We start from the raw sequence: 19,950 nt of genomic DNA on the forward strand, positions 1-19,950 counted from the left end.
TAAGTACAAAGTGCATGTTTACGCACCACTTGCAGTTTTTCAAAACACATAATTAAATGGCATCGTAACTTACAATGCCAATAGCTCAAACTCTCGCAAATGCGAGACCTATTGAATTGCAAATGCTTGTTGCTCCACGTCATCCCGTTTATACACGCCACGTCACTCTAACTTCAATGTACATACATTATTAAAAAGGAAAGAAGGACAATATGTAAATCACCTATTCTTTTAGTATGCAGAAACCAATGCGGCCACGGAGAGCAGGCGTTCTTCCAATGCACTTCAATATTAAATAGGAATATTTTGTAACGTAAAACAAACATTGTTGTATTATTCGAAATGGGTATAGTGTCCTTTAGTTTACAATTTTTTTTTTATTTAATCTGTTTTAACGCTTGCTTTTTCAAATTACAAGTATTACTTAATTATCCTTACTTTACGAAACATATCTATATAATAAAAATCAAGAATACACGTCAGTTATTTCTCAAACGAATAGCAACTGTTACATGTCAAAGATGGCGACCTGCTTGACGTACTTCGCCATCCTCGCCATTCAAGCGACTTGTTTGAGCGTCATATTGCCGCCTCCCCCTGCTGCTGCCTTCTGGTGTGCTGTGCCCATGTACTTGTGAGTGCCCCAGTGAAGTTACGATCAAACATGTCGACCTCCGTGCTGTCAGTGGTGTCCCGCTTCCTGGAGGAGTATCTGAGCACCACGCCGCAACGATTGAAGCTGCTGGATGCTTTCCTTCTGTACATTCTGCTGACAGGGGGAATGCAATTTGTATACTGTCTGCTGGTGGGCACCTTCCCTTTCAACTCCTTCCTTTCTGGATTCAGCTCCTGCGTGGGCTCCTTTATTCTGGGTGGTAAGTATGCCCCCTTTCCAACCACACATCTGGCTTATTATTTAAGGCTATATCCAGCGATCCCAGAAAAGACCATCTGCCACAAACATGTCGGACAGCCTAAGTCACCACTAGTAGCATGTTGAATGATTTCACAGCTTTCTGAAGCAATTTTAGCAACCTAACAATATTGAACAGTGGCACATTACCTTCCTCCTCCGTCTTCCTCGTCATAGTCACCCAGGAGCACCCCATGTTCCAGGGTGACTGTGACGAGGAAGGCTATGACTCGGAGTAATGAAGATTACCGGGAAGTAACCGAGTCATTGCCCACCAAAAAGCCAGTCAGTCAGTTCACTACAGTTTCGCCGGGTAGACCAAACAATTGTCATCAGGCTTAACAGCGTAGCCAGACCCACACGAATAATTCGGCAGTAGTTGAACCAAAGCATAACAGTATTAGATAAATGGTGCTGGAAAGGAGAATTAAGGGACACGTGGCATTTTATACCATGAAAATTATATCACAAGGCATATTCTTTGGTGTTAATGAAGAGCTCTTTTTACATTTTAGTACACTGGTACACAAATATCTCAGTGCTATTCATAACTTGTAAATTTCTTAAGAAGAAAGCTATACAGATTCAATAAATCTTATGTAAACGTTTTTCAGCAACACTTAATCGATTTATTTTGCATTGATGCCGTGGAATGTGAATTTATTGACTATAATTTTCACCTCCCAGAGAAAAAGAGGTTATGTAGCATATAAATAATGTACATAGCAGAAAACACGCCTAATCATACAAACGTCTTTTAGTAATATGTGTGCCTCATTTAGTTGATAAATTCCAGTTATATTTCTAAACTTGTTTTCAGTTGCGGTTTAGCGTTTGTTCACACTAAATCGACTTTGGGAACAAGTCTTTCTATTGAGAATGTGCCCTGCAGAACAGTACATTACATTTCCTGTCTGTTATGAATGGGTTTTAATCAGGCACATTTGAAGTTAAGACTTAAGATCTTGTAAAGAGATGCAACATGTTATGGATTCTTATAAAGTCCTTAATGCCCTCTTGAAATGATTTATGTATTGAGAACGTCTGTGATATAAACATGAACTTGCATGACTAGTGAAACAAAATGTTTTTCATGGCGAAAGGGAAATCATTTGTTTAATCGTATTTGACTTCTATTTAATTACTTATAGTTTTTACCTGCTGCAGGCAAAACCCCTTACACACAATCCCTCATATTGCGATATTAATAGTATTCCAGTCAAAGTGTCGCCAATTTAAATGACTTAATACAGCATTCAACAACTAAGAAGTGATCAGTTATGTTTTCCAGTGTGTTAGGCAAGGCTCTATCCCAGTGAAGTACTTTTTATAAATTGGAAAGGCGTCAGCCAGAGGGAAATTTATTTTTGTTCTAAAACCTGCAAATTATGCAGCGGATGTAATGTGTGCAAAGTGCTGCACATTTATGCGGTACTTAAAAAGGCCCTAGCTGTAGCAGTACATATTTCCATTATAATCATTCCATAGAGCCAAGTATCTCCTGCTAGCTCCCATTTTAAAGCCACTATCTATCTGCAGGGTTCAAAGCCAACTCTAATCATGCTGCAACACTAACCCGCTAAAATCAGTACACAGAGGCTATAGCCAATGTTCAACCCACCAGCAGCTTATAAAGACCACACCCCTGTGTCTATTTTCACCATACTTTAATATCCACATGTAACTTCTCGTTTTCACTATGATGTCTCTTAATCAACCAATTGCAACACTACCCTCTTTCTTCTGTGGCAATTCACGTGGAATGCACTTCTTTTTCGTATTACACTTTATTTTGGCATACATTTTTTCAGGGGTTTATAAGCCTACGGCACAATCCTACCATAGTTCAATCTGCTAGCTCCATCATCATCTGCCAACGAGGCCAGACTCATCTGAGGTACAACGCATTCTCAAAATCTTTACTATCCACCACATCACAAGGACTATTAATTCGCTGACTGAATTACTGGCCCACTAATGTATCATCTGCTTCCTAGCACCATAACTCCGAACATTATTGCATACCACTAGCCCTCGCTTCTTTAGTTTGAGGCATTATTGACTGAAATTCCAACCTTATCTTGCATTTTACTTAAATCCTAACCAATTGTTAATTCAAGTTACTGCCAACTGTACCCTACATGATGTGGTATTTCTTCAAACCATGGGGTCTACCAGTGCAGTCCAGTTGTAGCCCACAGAAACTGTAACCTACACACCTCTCTCCGAGGCCACCATTTGCAATGTTCTTCTTCGACGGACTGCTGCTAAAACAAAGACTCGCCGCTGACGGTCCGGGGATTTCTGCGGCTTCTCATTTGCTTTTAATTACAGGTGCAATCGCTACCAGCAACGACAGTCAGTGGAAGCAGTAAAGGGGTGCCGCTCGGAGGCTGGACATTGTGCTGACCTTGCCTGTAACGCTGCGAATTGCCCAGAGGATCTTGCTGTGGGGAGCCAGAGGGAAGAGTGTTCATTTTAACTTCCATTATACTCGCGGGACTGCGAGGACCAGCGGGCCTTGCGCCTCTCCTAACATTGCCTGCAGCTGGTGCCTCTTCCCGTTCCCTCCCCCTGATTGTTATATATGTTAGCTCTTTCACGCGTTAGCGGGGCGCGTCCGGGGCGCAGTCCGGGGCGAAGCCCGGGCAAAGGGCAGGCCCTCTTAGGCCCTCATAGGCAGAGTGAGGCCGGGCAGGGCTGATTCATTTAACCCGCTTGCCCGCCCTGTCTCTACTCGTTCTCCAGGATTTTGGTGTTGCCATGGCCCTGAGTCCCGATTTTGTTAGTGTGGAAAAACTGGGGGGTTTGGTAAACGGCTGCCTGAATAATTATTTCAAGAGGGTTCAATCGGCTGACGATAGGGAATTTTTAATGGCTGAGCGACGTCGCTCAATTGAAAATTTAAAACATAGGGCTTCCCAAGAACCCTCTGTCCTGGCCCTCTCCCGTGTTGGAGGTAGTTGTAGTGGTAATGATGCTTCGCCTTTTCAGGAAAATGTCCCTCCTGTACCGCGGGATTGTCCCTCCACAAATTGTACCCCAATTGTTCTGGTTCCAAGTGATACCCGTCCCCACAGTTCCACTAGTATTCCTGTTATCCCTAATATACAGCTCTCTATTCGTGGTAAAACGATAAGGAAGAAACCCAAGAAAATAGACAAGGGTAAGGCTCATGGCCCACCCCCAAGTAAAATAAGACGCAAGGAGGTGGTGGGCACGGTTAAATCCAAGATCAGCCATTCTGATTTTGGGAAGCACGCAAAGTCTACTGATAGAAATGATTCAGGGTCAGCAGTTGCTCCAGGAATTTTGTCCAAACTGATTTCTTCTTCTACTTCTGTAAGCCCCGAAACAATTGTGAACAGTTCCGTGGCTTCCTCTATTTCTGTTGAACCGCTGCAGTTGGCAGCACTCTCCACGGCCCTACTAGCCAATTTGGGAGATTTGATCAGTTCCCTCATTTCCCCCATCATTGAGAGTTTGAAGAGGGTGGAGCAAAGGCTGTCGGATATTGAGTCCGTATTAAGTTGTAAGGCTGATTCGGCTAACGCCCAGACGTATACGGCTGCCCCTCTCACCCCTTCTACTACTCTACCTACCATCAATGTATCTAAAGACATCCCCCATTCTACCAAAGCCATATCACAGTCATCTAACCAAATAGCACTTAATCAACGTAGGCCAGTGCCTCCTAGGAAGGAAAAAAATCTGGTTGCCAAACCTGCTAGTGTCAATTTGGGAGGAAACTTAATCGCACCCATAGGGAACAATTGGGTAGAGAGGGGGATCTTCAGTCACAATGGGGCTATGGTGAACCGTGGGCCTCAGGTAGAATTACCCCCAGAAGCTGTGCCCTTGGTGGTCGTTCTGACGGGTGTGCCCACTTTGGCTGATAATAAGAGGGAAGGTTTTAGCCAGTTGAAAAGTAAAACCATGCACTGGCTAAGTATAAATAGACCGATTAATAAGAACATTAACGGCGAGATATTGCATGTTAGGCGTCTCTCTTGGCTTGGTGGCAGATGCAAAGATATTGAGGGAGATATAGTGGTGATTAACTTTAGAGATCCAGGCGTAGTTAATTATATATTGAACTGGCCCTCGGGAAATGGTAACAACTGCATTAGCCCACGAGCCTTGACTTATTTTTATCCTAGATCCTTGGTGTATGCCCCAACCTACACTAATGAATATGCTTTACCTTGTACAAACATCCCTTTAGTACCCATTATTAGTCACTCATTACTTGATCCCCAAGGGTGGAACATTGTTCCCCCTAGATTTAATAGAATTACCAACCGGAAAATGGATCATATGAGACCCTTCACCCCCCTAGAGACAGGGAATAGGTCCGACGTGTTTTCCGGCATGGACGACTGTGATTGAAGTTTACAGTCCACGTTGGGTCCAAGTGGTAGTTTGGGTGCTGTTAGTCAAGAGGGTAGCAACTTTGAGGCTCTTGGAGAGGCCACGAGTTCCGATATCGGGAATGAGATTTCACCGGTACCCAACAGTTTTGTTAATAGTAGGTCCCCAACTACCATCCACTAACCATCTTTGGGGTATAGAGCTGTTGGTTGTCATCTTTCAAATTCAACAAACCGACTCGAAGCTACCATCGACTCTATCCCCTGTGTGTTGGGTGGTAACAAGGGAGTTAGCTCTGTTATGCCTACTAGAGACAAAGAGGTTATTCATTTGATTTCATGGAATGTGGCCGGGTTGCAAAAAAAAGTTGGCTCTTCCAGATTGGAACAACTTTATAGAAAAGTTTGACGTTTGTATGTTCCAAGAAACGTGGAGCCTGATTCCAGTACATAAATCTGGCTACGCAACTTTTTGGCAGCCAGCTTATAGTTGTGGGAAGGGCAGACCTGCAGGTGGTTTACATGTTTGGGTAAAATTAGAATTAAATTGGGATATCTCTACACACGACTCAACAAATAGGGACATCCAACACCTTTCAATTCCAGGCCACAAGAAGGACAGCAGGATTGACTTATTTAACATCTATTCAAGAGGGACCCCGGGAGATAAAATCTCTTGTACTTTTACAACTTTAGAACAGGCATTAGCTAATTGCCCCCCAACCTCCAAAATTATTGTGGGTGGGGATTTTAATTGTACATTTGAACCCCTTAGTGGGGACGACCCTTTGGGTACAGAGGAAGAGGACTCTAGTTGGTCCATTCCTGCTTTGTCATTAGCCCTGATTAAAAAATGGTCATCTAAGGCATTACAGATCAATGCACTTACTGTGGAACACAACCTAAGAGCTCTAAATGGCAGGTCACTTTCTGACCGGGATGGAGCAATGACCTTTAATAAGCTTAGTGGCCCGTCCAGAATTGATTATCTTTTACTGGATGTCACATTATGGCGAGACCTAATTGACATGGAGGTGGTTCCTTCGCAGGATAGTGATCATAACCCCCTATGTATGAAGTTAAGGTGGGGTAACCTAAACGGAGGCTTGAGGAGTGCCCCTTTGAGGCTAACAAATGGTCCCTTATAATGGTAACCGCAGGTTGAAATGGGATAAGGTCCATTTACAGACCGACAATCTGGTAAGGATTAGGGCGCACATAGAAGAGCTGACTGAAGAGTTGGCGGGACTTGATTCGGAAATAGGTAAGGCCCAGGAGCCGCTTTTTGCCACGGTCTACAAAAATGCTATTGAGGCAGTAGGTAATTACTTCTTAATCCAGGGTAAAAGTGGCAGATTGAATAATAATTTGCCCAAAACCAGTAACCCTTGGTTCTCCGAGCAGTGCAAGGCAAAAAGGAAAGAGTTAACTGTTGCCAAGTCTAGTCAGAGTAGCTAGGAAGGAGTATGCGAAGGAAATGGTGCGGGCCAAAAGAGAGTGGGAGGAACAACACTGGCAGGACCTCAAAGGTGCATCTAACAGGAAGAATGCATCGCTGTTTTGGAATCTGATTAATAAGGCCACCATTATTAAACCAGGTATTAAACCACCATTAGTTAATCATATAACTAGTCATCAGTGGTACTCCCATTTTTCTGTTTTGTATGGTGGACCGGATGTGATGTGCCCTTCTCGTCCTGAGCCAGTTAGTAGGGCCCCTTCCTTACCGTTGCTTGAAGAGCCATTTTTGGCTTCAGAGGTAGAAGTGGCCATTAGACACCTGACCCCGAGGAAGGCTGCTGGCCCCTGATGGTATCCCGGGGGACCTTCTCTTGGAAGGAACCGTAGCCTGGGCCAAACTCCTTGCCCTAATACTGAATTTGATCTCTAAGGGACACCCAGTGCCTGATTCATGGAAGGGAGCAGAGGTGGTAACTGTGTTTAAAAAGGGCTCCAGAGATGACCCTGCCAACTACAGACCGATCAGCCTGATTGACGTGATCCAGAAAGTGGTTGGCAGGGTCATTATCCTGCGGGTGGGTGCCTGGATGGAAGAGGAGCATGTCCTTTCTCATTTCCAAGCCGGTTTCCGTCAAAAGGTGGGCACGATGGACCAGGTCTTCCAATAGATCGCAAAAAAGCGGAAGTCTGTAACCATCAACAATGGTAGTCTCTACCTGGCTTTCATAGATCTCAGGATGGCGTTCGACTTGGTCCCTCGTGCAAGGCTTTGGGATATTTTAGAGAAGATGGGCTTTCCAGGATCACTCCTGGACTTTATTGTGAAGCTCCATGAGGGGAATTATGCGAGGATCAGATGGGGCACCCAGGGACAACTGACTGAGAGGGTGCCCGTGAGGAGGGGAGTTCGACAGGGATGTGTCATGGCACCAACCCTGTTCTCTCTCTTTGTCAATGGAGTGGTGGACCATCTGAGAGAGGAACCGGCAGACGCGCCCTCCTTGGCAGGGGAAAAATCGCCAACCCTACTCTTTGCGGATGATACCATTTTGATCTCCAAATCCCCAGCAGGCCTCCAAAAGCTCTTGCAACGTTTTAGTGTGTTTTGTGCCGGTAGAGGTCTCACCATCAATACCTCTAAAACAAAGCTCATGGCCCTTTCTCCCTCTAAGAGATTCAGGAATAACTTCTCGCTTAATGGCGAGTCATTGGAGATGGTAGATTCCTTTGATTATCTGGGTGTTAGGGAAAACAGTCGGATGAGCTGGAAAGACCATCTGGCCAAAATGTTACTAAACTTTAAAAGAGTCTCAGGGATGGTCCTGAGAGAACAGCGGGAGTCAACAAGCAAACCTGTGGCACCAACTCTCGCAATATACGAGGGTCAAGTATTACCATCTGCCCTATATGGATCTGAACTATGGGGGTTTGAGGACATACCGGAGCTAATTACATCTGAAAATAAGTTTTTGAGAGACCTGGTGGCTCTACCTGCATCCACTCCGTTAATCCCACTACGTCTTGATATGGGTAGGCGCCCCCTTAAAGACTTAGTGCGCCTCCGCCCATTACTTTTTTGGGTTCGACTGAGAAGGACTGGGGAGCTTAAACATTATGCAGCTGCTCTAGATGAACTCATTTAGCTTAATACAGGCAATAAGATTAAGTGGCTGAGTGATTTGAGGCAGTTGGTTGTGCAATTGGGCTTGAGCGAAGCCTGGAAGAGCCAATCTCCGCCACCCAAGCTAGTCATTAAGAAGCTTTACTGGGATAGGGTCCAGATGGAGGCCACACGTAGAGGTGCAGGGGGTTCCCTTACTGAGCGGTTCTTGGAGTTCAAATGGTCCAGGACATTTGAACAGCTCCTAGACTTCATAGAGAACCCCCTGGATAGATCACTCTACTTAAAAGCTAGGTTTGGGATCCTTCCAGTGAATGACTTCACCTCTGGGTGGAACAACCGAAATGGTATATTGAAGGCTTGCCCGGGATGTGCAGCCCCTACTGAGTCCCTGGCGCACTTCTTTTTTGCCTGCCCCGCATATAGGGTGGCCAGGAGGATATGGTTAAAACCACTATGCAAGGGGGATGGGCCTAAGATGTCATAAAATGGCCCTGCGGGTCCTCTGTACCGACACGACCTCTCCAGCCGTGGTGTGTGGAGTAGCAAAATTTCTTGGTAGTGCTTGGTCGACACGCATGAGGACAGTCAAGTCTCTCACTATCCAACCCAATGGTTAGAGGGCTTCTGGCAGGAAGCACTAATGGTATCTGTTAAGTTGTTTCACGTACATGTTATTTAATTGGATATTGTGCATATTGGATGTTGTATGTATATTAGGTTGGTGGGTTCTTGATTTTATATTCATTGTATTGTATACTTTTATGATGAAATTTTTATCGAATAAAGTATCACTATATATAGTAACCTACACACAGTGTGTGCGGTGATCTAAACTTGGGTTCCGGAAGTAATCTGGTGCAAATTGCTACCAGGAGGTGCGCAAGACAAAAACATCAGCGAGACCCACAGGAGTGTGCATGAGGGCCCTCTGAGAATCAGTGGACAAAGGTACCTCTGTAGTCAGAAGCTTGAACTATCTTTAGCCCCGGGGTTCAGTGAATTTACCTCCAATAGCTACTTAGGAAGAGAAAAGACCAGAGGAGAAGAACAGAAAGGTAGGTACCACCAGCTAATACAGCACCATATTCTGTGTTGAAACACATAAGAGTAACCCAATAACCCCTTGAGACCTTGGTTGAATTTAAACAAAATACCATAAGAGCCAACAAGGGGATCATTTCATATTGCTGTGTGTGCTGGTATTCTGAAATGAATGCCACAGATCCGTACTCAGTGTTCTGATTTTTGGAGTCTTTGTTAAAAAAACAAACCTACAATTTAACTAAGACAACTCATTTAGATGTTTTGGAAAATCTGAAATTCCTAGGTAGCTTTTCAAATACAACACATTTGGGAAACATTGAAACTACGTGGTATTGTGTCGATGCTAAGCATTGTCCAAAAGATGGTCTCGCATATTAATTAGTAAAGAGACCAAAACGTTGAAGTCCATCCACCATTTGCTTCTTCATAATCAAGTCATTCTTTGTCAACTTACAAGTAATTTAGTCATCTACAGATTGGTTTCCTGATTATTTACTTCATTTCAAGAGTGGATAAACAGTGCCTGTGACCGGTTTATGGACTATAATACTTTGAATTACTATAAACAGTTTTATTTGTATATTCCTGTGTTTTTCTGCCATTTTTCTCACTTTGTTGTTCAATATCAACAGATACATTTTCAGCGCGATTAATATTCATGAATTTTCAGCAACAACTTTGCCACTAATACATAGAATGATCCCCTTGTTGGCTCCTTTGGTATCTTTTTTTATGTTCTGTGTTAGGCCAGTCTACAAGGCCGTGCCCCAGTTCCATGACCTATCAACTAGATTCAAGGCCCTGTCGCCCAGCCTCTGTAGATTCTACTGTAGCTCCCAATTGAGTAGCCAGGCACCAGTCCCTAGTGAAGCTGAACAGTCGCCAATTGCTGGCCTATTCTTAGCGACACCAGTGCTTCTCTGTGCGTATCTGGTAACAGGCCGCTGCCTGGCCCCACCAACACGTACACCCGGGAGGGGCCGGGCTGCACACATACATAGCCATCCACAGCCCAGTAGGTAAGTTACGCCCGTATGGGTCCAGCATTTCCAACAGTCAGCCCAGTCAGTTCCGTAGATTATTGAAGGAGGCCGAAGACAGTAGACCTCGTGATCTCGGTCATTGGGGATGTCTAGCAGTTAGCATCTGCTGAACCGGACATTGCCACCAAATGTGCCATCCAGCACACTTGCGGGGCCCAGTCGGTGCATATTAGGGGACATATTACATTGAAACCATGCCATCATTCAGGCCGAAGGGTGGAAGAGCTCTTAACATCAGGCCATCTTAGCAGCTGTCCAGACCACACCACGTGGTATCAACTTTTGGTCAAGTTTTTCATTATTTTAGTTCTGCTTTTCTCATATCTGTTTCCACTCATCACTATTCTGGGCTCTCCTATTTCCAATATGGTTCCCCATGTATTTGTTGAGCCAACTCTTCCTCCCTCTCCCTTATGTATGACAAACTGGCCTCTGTGTCTTAATTATTTGTTCACAGCTCCAAGTGTTCTCCATCGTGAATACAACGGCTAAGGCTTCATGAAGGTCATGGCGAGAGCATAACTCTTAAATATAGCATTGTGTGTAGACAGCTGACAATTAACTGGAAAGCCCTTTTATCTTATCACTGACTTTCCCTCTATTCTTAACTTTCTTTGTATTTAAGCGAGTCTGTTCAGATTATTGTGTTCCCCAATGTCTAAAGCACAAAAATGTTTTGTACCAGCTCTTAGATTCCTAGTGCTGGTACTGTGGAATGTTCTTAGAGACCATGCTCAAAATATAGGTGAATATTATTGTAAATTTATATTTTATTGAAAGCTGGGGTTACACTGCTTTTGATGGCTTATACATTTAGAAACTGAGGGACCTCGGGCATAGAGAGATGAAGACATTTGCCTGCTACCATACAGTATACTCCAGAGCAGAAGCTGAAATTTAAATAATCGGCTATTGGTTCCACAGATGATATATCAAACACTGGATTATATCTTTTCCCATGCCAGTTTTTTTGATCAGCAGATTTTTCCATTCTAACTAGGATGTATTTTGATGCTTCTTTTTTTCTTTCTCCACTTGCAGTGTGCCTTCGAATCCAAATCAACCCCCAGAACAAGGCTGATTTTCAGGGCATCTCACCCGAACGTGCCTTCGCTGACTTCCTCTTTGCCAACACCATCCTGCATTTGGTTGTTATCAACTTTGTTGGCTGATCCTTCAGTGCCCCATGCAGCAGCAACTGTAGAATAACGAATGGTATGAAGACAGTTACTGAGTGATTTAGCAATCCTACTTGTGAGACGTCACCTTTTCATGTGTAGCGTATGGTCTTGCGTGTGCTGCTATGTCAGCCAGGAGTAAAAAAGCAAGTGGGAATGTTGCTGACAATGTGAGTTTGATCTTCCACAAATACTAGCCTATTACAAGAACTGCCCAAACCATGTAGTCTGCTCATTCTTCCTTCTTTTACACCAGAGGCATTACCTCAATTTCCAGACTATCCACTCACCTGCTGTCAGATCTTTGCTGTCTGTTCCATACCTCGTTTTGGTTCGCTTACTGACGCTTTTGCCACATCATTCTTGAAAGAAATTCTATAATTGTAAAACTTTTTTGTAAAGTACTTCCTCTAAATTTCCTCTCCTGACCCCTTGTCTTAAGGCTATACTTAAGCTGGAATGTGTTCAATCACTAGACTGTTTTTATACTATAGCTATTTATTTGTCAATTTTTTAGCTTTTTGTTTGATGGAGGCAGGCTTCTTAGATCGACAAAGGGTTCCGAGTGATCTATGGCGAGAGTGGGGCGAGAGTGGGGCGAAAAAGGAGTGAAAAGAAATCCCCCAAACTCTCAAATTCCTCCTACAGCCTCTACGTCTCACTTATTCTCTGCTGTAGTTAATCACGCCGTTTTCTGCCCTTGACATCCCAACTCATTTTGTTTGTGATATCGGTTCACTGGAATACATCGTTAATTCTTTAATATCCATGCAGGAGCATGTTAATCAACTTTTTAAGTCTGTACACTTGGCTTTTACGGGGACCTAATTAATTTTTCCCCCAAGTCGATGGCTTCTTGTCAGTTTGCAGTCCATTGTATTATTTTGGATATTGAGAGACAGCAGTTTCGGCAAGGGTAACAAAATCCTTGATGGATAAGGTATTATGGTACCCTGTTGTTACTAGAGGCTAGAAATCAGGATTCCATCACTACTCCTTTGGCTTCTTACGGAGGTCAGATTCCTGTTTAAAATTGGGTGCCTGTCTTCTACACAGTGCTGTTGTACCCAGGGAACAGCAGAGGACTATATTGTGCCCCTACGGGATTTATTATATCGTGAGAGAAGTAGGGAAAATAAACGTTAATAAAGGCAAATTGTAAGTGCATTTGATTCATTATCCGTTTTCGCATTTTGATACATATTCATTGAATAAAAGGACCCTAATGCTCAAACAGTACATGGACGCCTTCTATCCACTTTCCCAAGTCAAATAGTTTGTGTGGAATACACAGTCTTGCACTCAGCCGAAAAAAGCCTACATATACTCGCATTTTGTAGTGAAAGCTGTGCCTCGTTTATTCATAGTATTTTATGTGCCAAAATTTATCTTCAGATTGGGTTTACCATGTGCTCAAAAACACAGGGTCACTGAAAACTTTCCATTGTCAGAACAGTATAGTGTATTTCACACTCTTAAATTATGATACTGTTGCAAGATAGGGGCTCTGACTGTTTATTTTTTTTGTTAATTGGACTAATAAGGAGCGGAAGCAGGTTGCTTCACAATGATTTCTCATTGGAGAAAAAACTGTTTAATTTGTGTGCAACACTGTTTTACTCCCACCGTTGACCATGTTCCTAGATATTTGGATCAATCAGGACTGAAGTGACTTGTGTCTTTCCCTACAGTTTGCCTTTCTGTTGGGTGTGGGTAGATGCTTAAGAGAATTCAATGTGGCTGCTATTTCCTCTGCAGGTGTGTGTTACTGCTAGTCTTTCTTAAATAGACTCTATATATAATTCACAATAACTGCTTGTATCCAGTGCATACCGTGATCTGCCTCCCTGTTGAACCAATATGGCATTCATGTTCGCTGCCTGTAACCAGTGTGGCTGCTCCTCTGTTGCTCAAGGATCCACCAACATTTTAGGATCTCACATAGCAGACCGCATAAGGTGTCTGTTGCCCAAAATACTTTTTATCAGCTTACAGTGGACTTAGAGCCCACCCATTGATGACCATGATTGCTTTACTGACTCTCATTTACTTACTTTTTATTTGTTAGCTTGTGTTTGTCCCTCCCCTGGGGCATGGATTCATTACATGTGTCCTTTCCCTCCTTGCCTTCCGAAGCACTACTTTTTATTTTCTTTTGGGCTGAGCACTTCATGCAAGTCCATGTGTTTTCAAGCTGCCCCCATGTACTTCTCGCTTCTGGACATACTCCTTTTTAGGTCTCGCCTGAGCCAGCGCATACGCTGCTCTGGCGAGACATTTAGTGAGTGGGCTTTTCAAAGTCCTACCACACGCTTTGGCTGGCCTCAAGCTTGCGGGTACGCGCGCGGGTGCGCGCTTACGAGCAGAGGTGTCATCTGGCTTTCCTCGTCCTGCTCATTAAGCGCATCGCTCGCAGCGCGCGATTGCGAGCACTTTCGCGGCCGCGTCACTTTCACGGCTGCGCTGCCAATGCTTGTTGTAAGTTACACATGGAAAGCAAATTTCCCCGTGAAGAAATACTTCCTCGAACCCATAAACAAATGCCAGCGTGCACTTGCTTCATTTTAAAGTTGACAATTAGTTGTGACACTAGGGTTGAAAAATCATTGCAAATGTTAGAAAACTCCCACAAAGTGATGCCTTTTCAGTTTCCCCTGCTTGGACGAGGGCACCCACTAACCAACCCCCCCCTCCTCCTCCCTCCTGCTCTGATGATCAGTTAAGACATTGGAAAAGTCCTCTAGTTTGACGAATCTTTCACTCTCTGAGTCTGGAGAAGTTCGTTGATCCTGATTCTGCCAATTACCGGGGCAAGAATTAGTTTTGTGAAATGCTTAGTTCCACTGTGTGCAGTGCGTTATTTTGATTCGACCGCACACGCTCTCTCAAAGTGCTAATCTAGTTCAGTCCTGGCTGGCTCTGGTCCTCGTGGTGAGCGGATTTACACTGGTCCGTCTCCGGGTGACGGGCAACATCTGGCGCATGACATCCTGAGAGGAGTTCATCGCCATGGCAACCGAACGCTGAGTCCATACTGAGCAACCTAAGGATACAGGTGACACGTACAAACTAGAACAGGGATTCAAACTCTTGCACGCAAGGGGAAATATTCACCCACGGATGCATTAGTAAAGGGATCTAGTCACTGACAGACAAGCCCTCCTACCAATCAAAACGTTCACAGGCAGGGCCGTTATGGTTCAGATTTACACACTAGTACATTAGTTCAAAGACTGGTCCATTAACCAGAAGTCTCATTCACCAGCAAACTTGTGGAAGATTCCCTCTCTTTACCACTAATGTGAACATTTACACATCAGCCTACTACTGGAAGGTTCACACTATAGCATTTCAAATGTGTGAATTTACGCTCACACATTGGTGCAATTATTCAAACAGTAGCACGTTAATGACATTATTCACACCCCAAACTTTAAGCACAAGGAGTCCCATACTAACAAACTACTTAAAAGTTTCAGGGAACATTATACTGAACCATGGCCACACCACACACCAGCATGCTGGTGTAAGGATACAAATTAAATACCAGTACATTAGTGAAAGGTTACACACATCAGTGTGTTATGTTTTTTCAAATTGAGATAGAGACAGTACCAATAAATTAGATTGGGGGCAAATACCGTTTTCCTTTCCCCAGTACTGTCCCATGGGGCGACTCTAATGCTATGGAATGCTTATGATAATAATGGTTGCATCCATTATATATATATTTGTTGTAGGGGAATAAGGAAGTGACTAAATGTCCTTTGTTTTGTATGTGTTTTTTTGTTTTTTTGAATAATGGATTGTTGCTTATTCAATTTTGTATGAGATGAATATTTGAAATCGTCTTGATATGTGGATAAAAAGAGATTTATCGAGCGAAACTGTGTCCGAACAATGGTATAATTAATGGATGATTTATTTCAACATATAAGTAATTGTTTGTGAAGGAGTAATTTATGGTATCCTTCATGTTATGAAAGAAATATCTGTTTGATCTGTTCCGTCGCATCATTTTGTTTGTTGTTAGTTTTTTCACCCAGATGCGTTTGGAATATTGGGTGCCCCCCCTTATTTTACAATATGTTTCATTACACTTTGTCAAGTGTGAGGGTTTGACTAGAAAATACGATAGTTAATACATATAATATAAACTTTATAATTTGCATATATCATTGTTTCGACAACAGGGTTGTTTGATATAAACATTTGTCCTTAGTATTTGATTATTTTTATTTTGTGATATGTCAGAACCTCTAGTAGTTAGTTACTCAGAAGAGGAAATCAACGCACTTTTGCGAATCCCCTCGCTATTGAGTGGCGATCAACCGGCTACACAAGCCATCAATGTGGATAAGATTGAAAGATTAAAACAACTTAAAAAGAAAAACATTAGGACTCAATTACACGCTCAAGTCCTATTAGAACATCTAAAAAATAATAAGATACCAGTAGGTCTACAGGTTAGGAATATTCCAGTCATCTTCATTACTGATAAAGTGTATTTGGGCAGGTTTGGAGGTGTAGGAACTAAATGTTCCAGGGATTGGATGGCACTATCGATTGAAACAGCATTTAGATTAAATGAAGAAGAACTAAGAGAAATTAAAGCACTCGAGGAAGAAATCTTGGGAGATAACACTATCAAAGAAGCGAAAGGTTTGTTAGAAACAGTAGAAAAAACGATTGCTGAGTTCAAGATCTTTACCACTAATCAAAAAACATCAAAGGTGGCAAGGGATATAAAAAAATTTAAAACAGAGGAAACATATCCCTATTTAAAAGAAGATTTTTTTCAAAATAATAACCCGAGCTCACTCAACCTACAATATAGAGGAAGATCCCGAAGGAGATTCATCACCTTCTCAGATACCTCATCCGATTCAGATCAAGGGTCTTACAATAATTACCAACCGTACCCACAATACCCCAGAACCCAACCTTTTTTTGGCAGAGGCAGATACAGAGGCAGAGGGGGAGGGACGGGATGGAGAAACTACAATCAATCAGCCGGCCAATTTGTACAACGGGGCCAGTTTCAAAACCCGGATCCATATCCGAACCAAGATCCCGAACCCTTCCGTACACGGAGGAGGACATACAGACGATAGACGCACATAAACTCATTGAACCAATACCCATATACAACCTGTCTAACCACATACCATCTGAACACGAAATGAATGTACTCCACAGAGGTTTATCCTTTGTACCCACGGTGCCATTAAATCCGGTGGACACCAAAACAGAAGTCCTACAATTCCTCAGAAAGGTTAGACTTAAAACTTTTTTTCAGGATAGGGAATACAACGAACAAACAAATGTCACAGGCTTTAGGAATAAGTCATCTTTCATACCAGAGAGTTCAGCTATGCCTCCTGAGATTTTGTTATTCGAGGAACAAATTTTGAAAGAACTGGACACCCTACAAAACAAAAAAATTTTTTACAAATCTAACTTTACTAAACAAGATACATCTGCACTTAAGACTCTTGCTGAGAATCCGGCAATAGTCATCAAGCCGGCAGACAAGGGGGGAGGGATTGTTCTTTGGGATGTGGAAAAATACGACCAGGAAGTGCTCAAACAACTCGCTAACCCTGTACACTACAGGCTACTAGATGAGAACCCGACACGCAAACTAAAGGCAGAGATTTGGGACATAACTACAAATGCACTTAATCAGGGATGGTTATGCAAAAATGAATTTGACTTTCTGAATACAGGCATATGCAGGACCCCCAACATTTATGTACTCCCTAAAGTACATAAAAATACTGAATGCCCCCCGGGAAGACCCATTGTGTCCGCCTGTGGTTCCCTTTTGGAACCATTGGCGAAATACATTGGTTTCTTTCTTACTCCGTTGGTTAAAGAAACCCAATCGTATGTGAGAGATACGATGGATTTCATTTCACAAATAGAAAACCTCCCATATAATCCTGACTGTCAATTTTTGGTATCCTTTGACATTGTATCATTGTATACCAATATTCCACAAGACGAGGCGTTGGCAGTTATGGAACACAAATTGGAGGAAAGAGAAAGGCCACATGAAGTACCAACTGATTTTATAATCTCGCTTGCGACTCTATGTTTAAAAAAAAAATTTTTCAGTTTCAAAGATGTCTTGTACCTCCAAATTATGGGAGTGGCCATGGGCTGTTGTTTTTCACCAGAGATAGCCAACTTGGTCATGGACGAATTTGAAAAAAAGTGGATCTATAGCGACACCAACCCTTTTAGATCTTGGGTTTATTTTTGGTGTCGCTATATTGATGACATCTTTATGATTTGGGGTGGTAGTGAGACTGAATTAGCTAACTTTCACAGTTGGCTAAATGTCAGAACGTTGGAACTCAAATTCACGATTTCCAAAGATAAAGATAAGATCAATTTCCTAGATGTCCTTGTTCAACACCAGAGTGACAAATTGAAAGTCAGCCTATACACCAAACCCACTGACCGGAACACCCTATTGCACTTTACCAGCGGACACCCACGCACTCTGAAAGAAAATTTGCCGTATGGGCAATTCCTCCGGATTCGGAGGAATTGCTCGAATAAAGAGGACTATTTTGCATGCGCTGAAACTCTAAAAAACAAGTTAATCATGCGAGGTTATCCCAAGAAATTGACCAAGACAGCGCTTAAAAGAGCATGGTATACACCACGTGAAGACTTACTTACCCCTAAACAACATGAGGCTAACTCAACCCTCACATGTCTCTTGACATATGGTCCAAAAGTAAATAAGATCAAAAAGATAATTTTATCTAACTGGAAACTTATTGATAATCTAGACATTCAGAAGCCATTGTTTGCCTTTAAGAAAGGCAGAAACATTAGGCAACACTTGGTGCGTGCGACAAGAACTAGTGACCTTCCAAGAAAAGATCTCAAGAAAAGGCCCTTTTAAGTCTTCCACCAGTGGTAGGACATTATAGATGTCAAAACTGTGCTGCGTGCCCAATGACCAGTGACTCAAAACACATAATAATCAATGGTGCCAATCATGAACAGAGAGTTTTTTCAAATTGTAACACAAATAATATCATATATTGTGTTAATTGCCCATGCAAAATGTTTTACATTGGACAAACGACTCAGACTGCTAAAAAGCGGATACTGCAACATAAGTCCAGGATTAAATGTCGGACACAGGGAGCTCCCCTGGTTCAGCATTTTCTCTCCCATGGCCACACAGAAAATGATTTACATTGGTCTGTGTTATTGGTGGTACAAGATTCCAACAAAGACACGCTCCAAACTAAATTGAATAGAGCAGAGGCAAGACTCATAGAGAAATACCATACAGCATCACGAGGCCTCAATGATGGGGATGAAATGTGGTCACTGATTCAGGACCCTTAGTTTTTTCTACTTGGGCTGTCGTAGTATTAAACATCGAGCTTTAGGGTGACTTCCTATAACTTGCTACGTCTAGTCACATTATTTACCTACAATGTTTTTCTGTATCACGATTACGCGGTTTATACATATCAGTTATTTGACTCCTTACTGGAGGTTACATGCAAGGAATATGCCGCATGGGAAATATACTGAGATACCATTGATGTTTCTTGTATGGCTGTTGATATTTTGTGACTCTAATATTTAGTGATTCCGGCATTCAGCAAGATTGTAAGGGGTGGCAGTACACTAAACATCAGGTGTTTTTCTTATTTACGTTCTCTGAATATTACTAGTTGTAATTTTCCTTTCATCATTAGTTTTTATCATTGCTCTTTCCCTATATTATTATTGTATTTGTTTTATTTCTTTTCGGGTGAGGAGTGATGTTTCCTTAGCCTCTTCGTTTATGTCTATTGTGGGACACGTCAGCGCACGTATTGACGTCCTGCCAGTCCGCTTTCCATTTTGACCAACGCTAGTATTTTTACTTCCGCGTCCTCCGACCACGGGATTCCAATCGGGAACCGCATGGAGAGCTGCATTCCAGTGAGAGACAGCACGCCTTTTCCATTGACTACGAGATTCCACATAGGATGCAGGGTATGACTTGCATCGCAGTCTCCGGCCGTATTTTAGAACTTTGAAAGGCCAGATTTTTTCGTCTGGCGCGCAATACTTATAACTCTTCATCGTTTTTTCCATATTAGATAGTAATAGATGAATGGACTTTCACACGACGAAAGGAGACATTGGCCCCGCACACAGTGTACTGACTGTGGCTGCGTTTGTAGAATTGGTAAGACTTGGGTTCTCATTCGTGTAACGCGCCCTTCATACATATTGGGTATGGCATTTAGATATTGAGATCTGATTTAGTCCCCCATTTTCCATTTAGATT

General features: G+C 42.7%; 1 protein-coding gene across 1 annotated transcript in view; it reads left to right on the forward strand.

The window, feature by feature from the left end:
* The first annotated feature begins 589 nt into the window (after positions 1-589).
* LOC146831293 (dolichyl-diphosphooligosaccharide--protein glycosyltransferase subunit DAD1) overlaps positions 590-19,950 on the forward strand; it is a 30,692-nt gene continuing 11,331 nt past the window's right edge. Inside the window, exons 1-2 of the mRNA XM_085605565.1 lie at positions 590-875; positions 11,497-11,670. Of these exons, the coding sequence (XP_085461691.1) occupies positions 665-875; positions 11,497-11,627 (342 nt within the window). The 5' untranslated portion in view covers positions 590-664 and the 3' untranslated portion in view covers positions 11,628-11,670. The remainder of the gene's footprint in view (positions 876-11,496; positions 11,671-19,950) is intronic.

Source organism: Triturus cristatus, chromosome 5_1 (genome assembly GCF_964204655.1).
Source record: "Triturus cristatus chromosome 5_1, aTriCri1.1, whole genome shotgun sequence".
Lineage (NCBI taxonomy): Eukaryota > Metazoa > Chordata > Amphibia > Caudata > Salamandridae > Triturus > Triturus cristatus.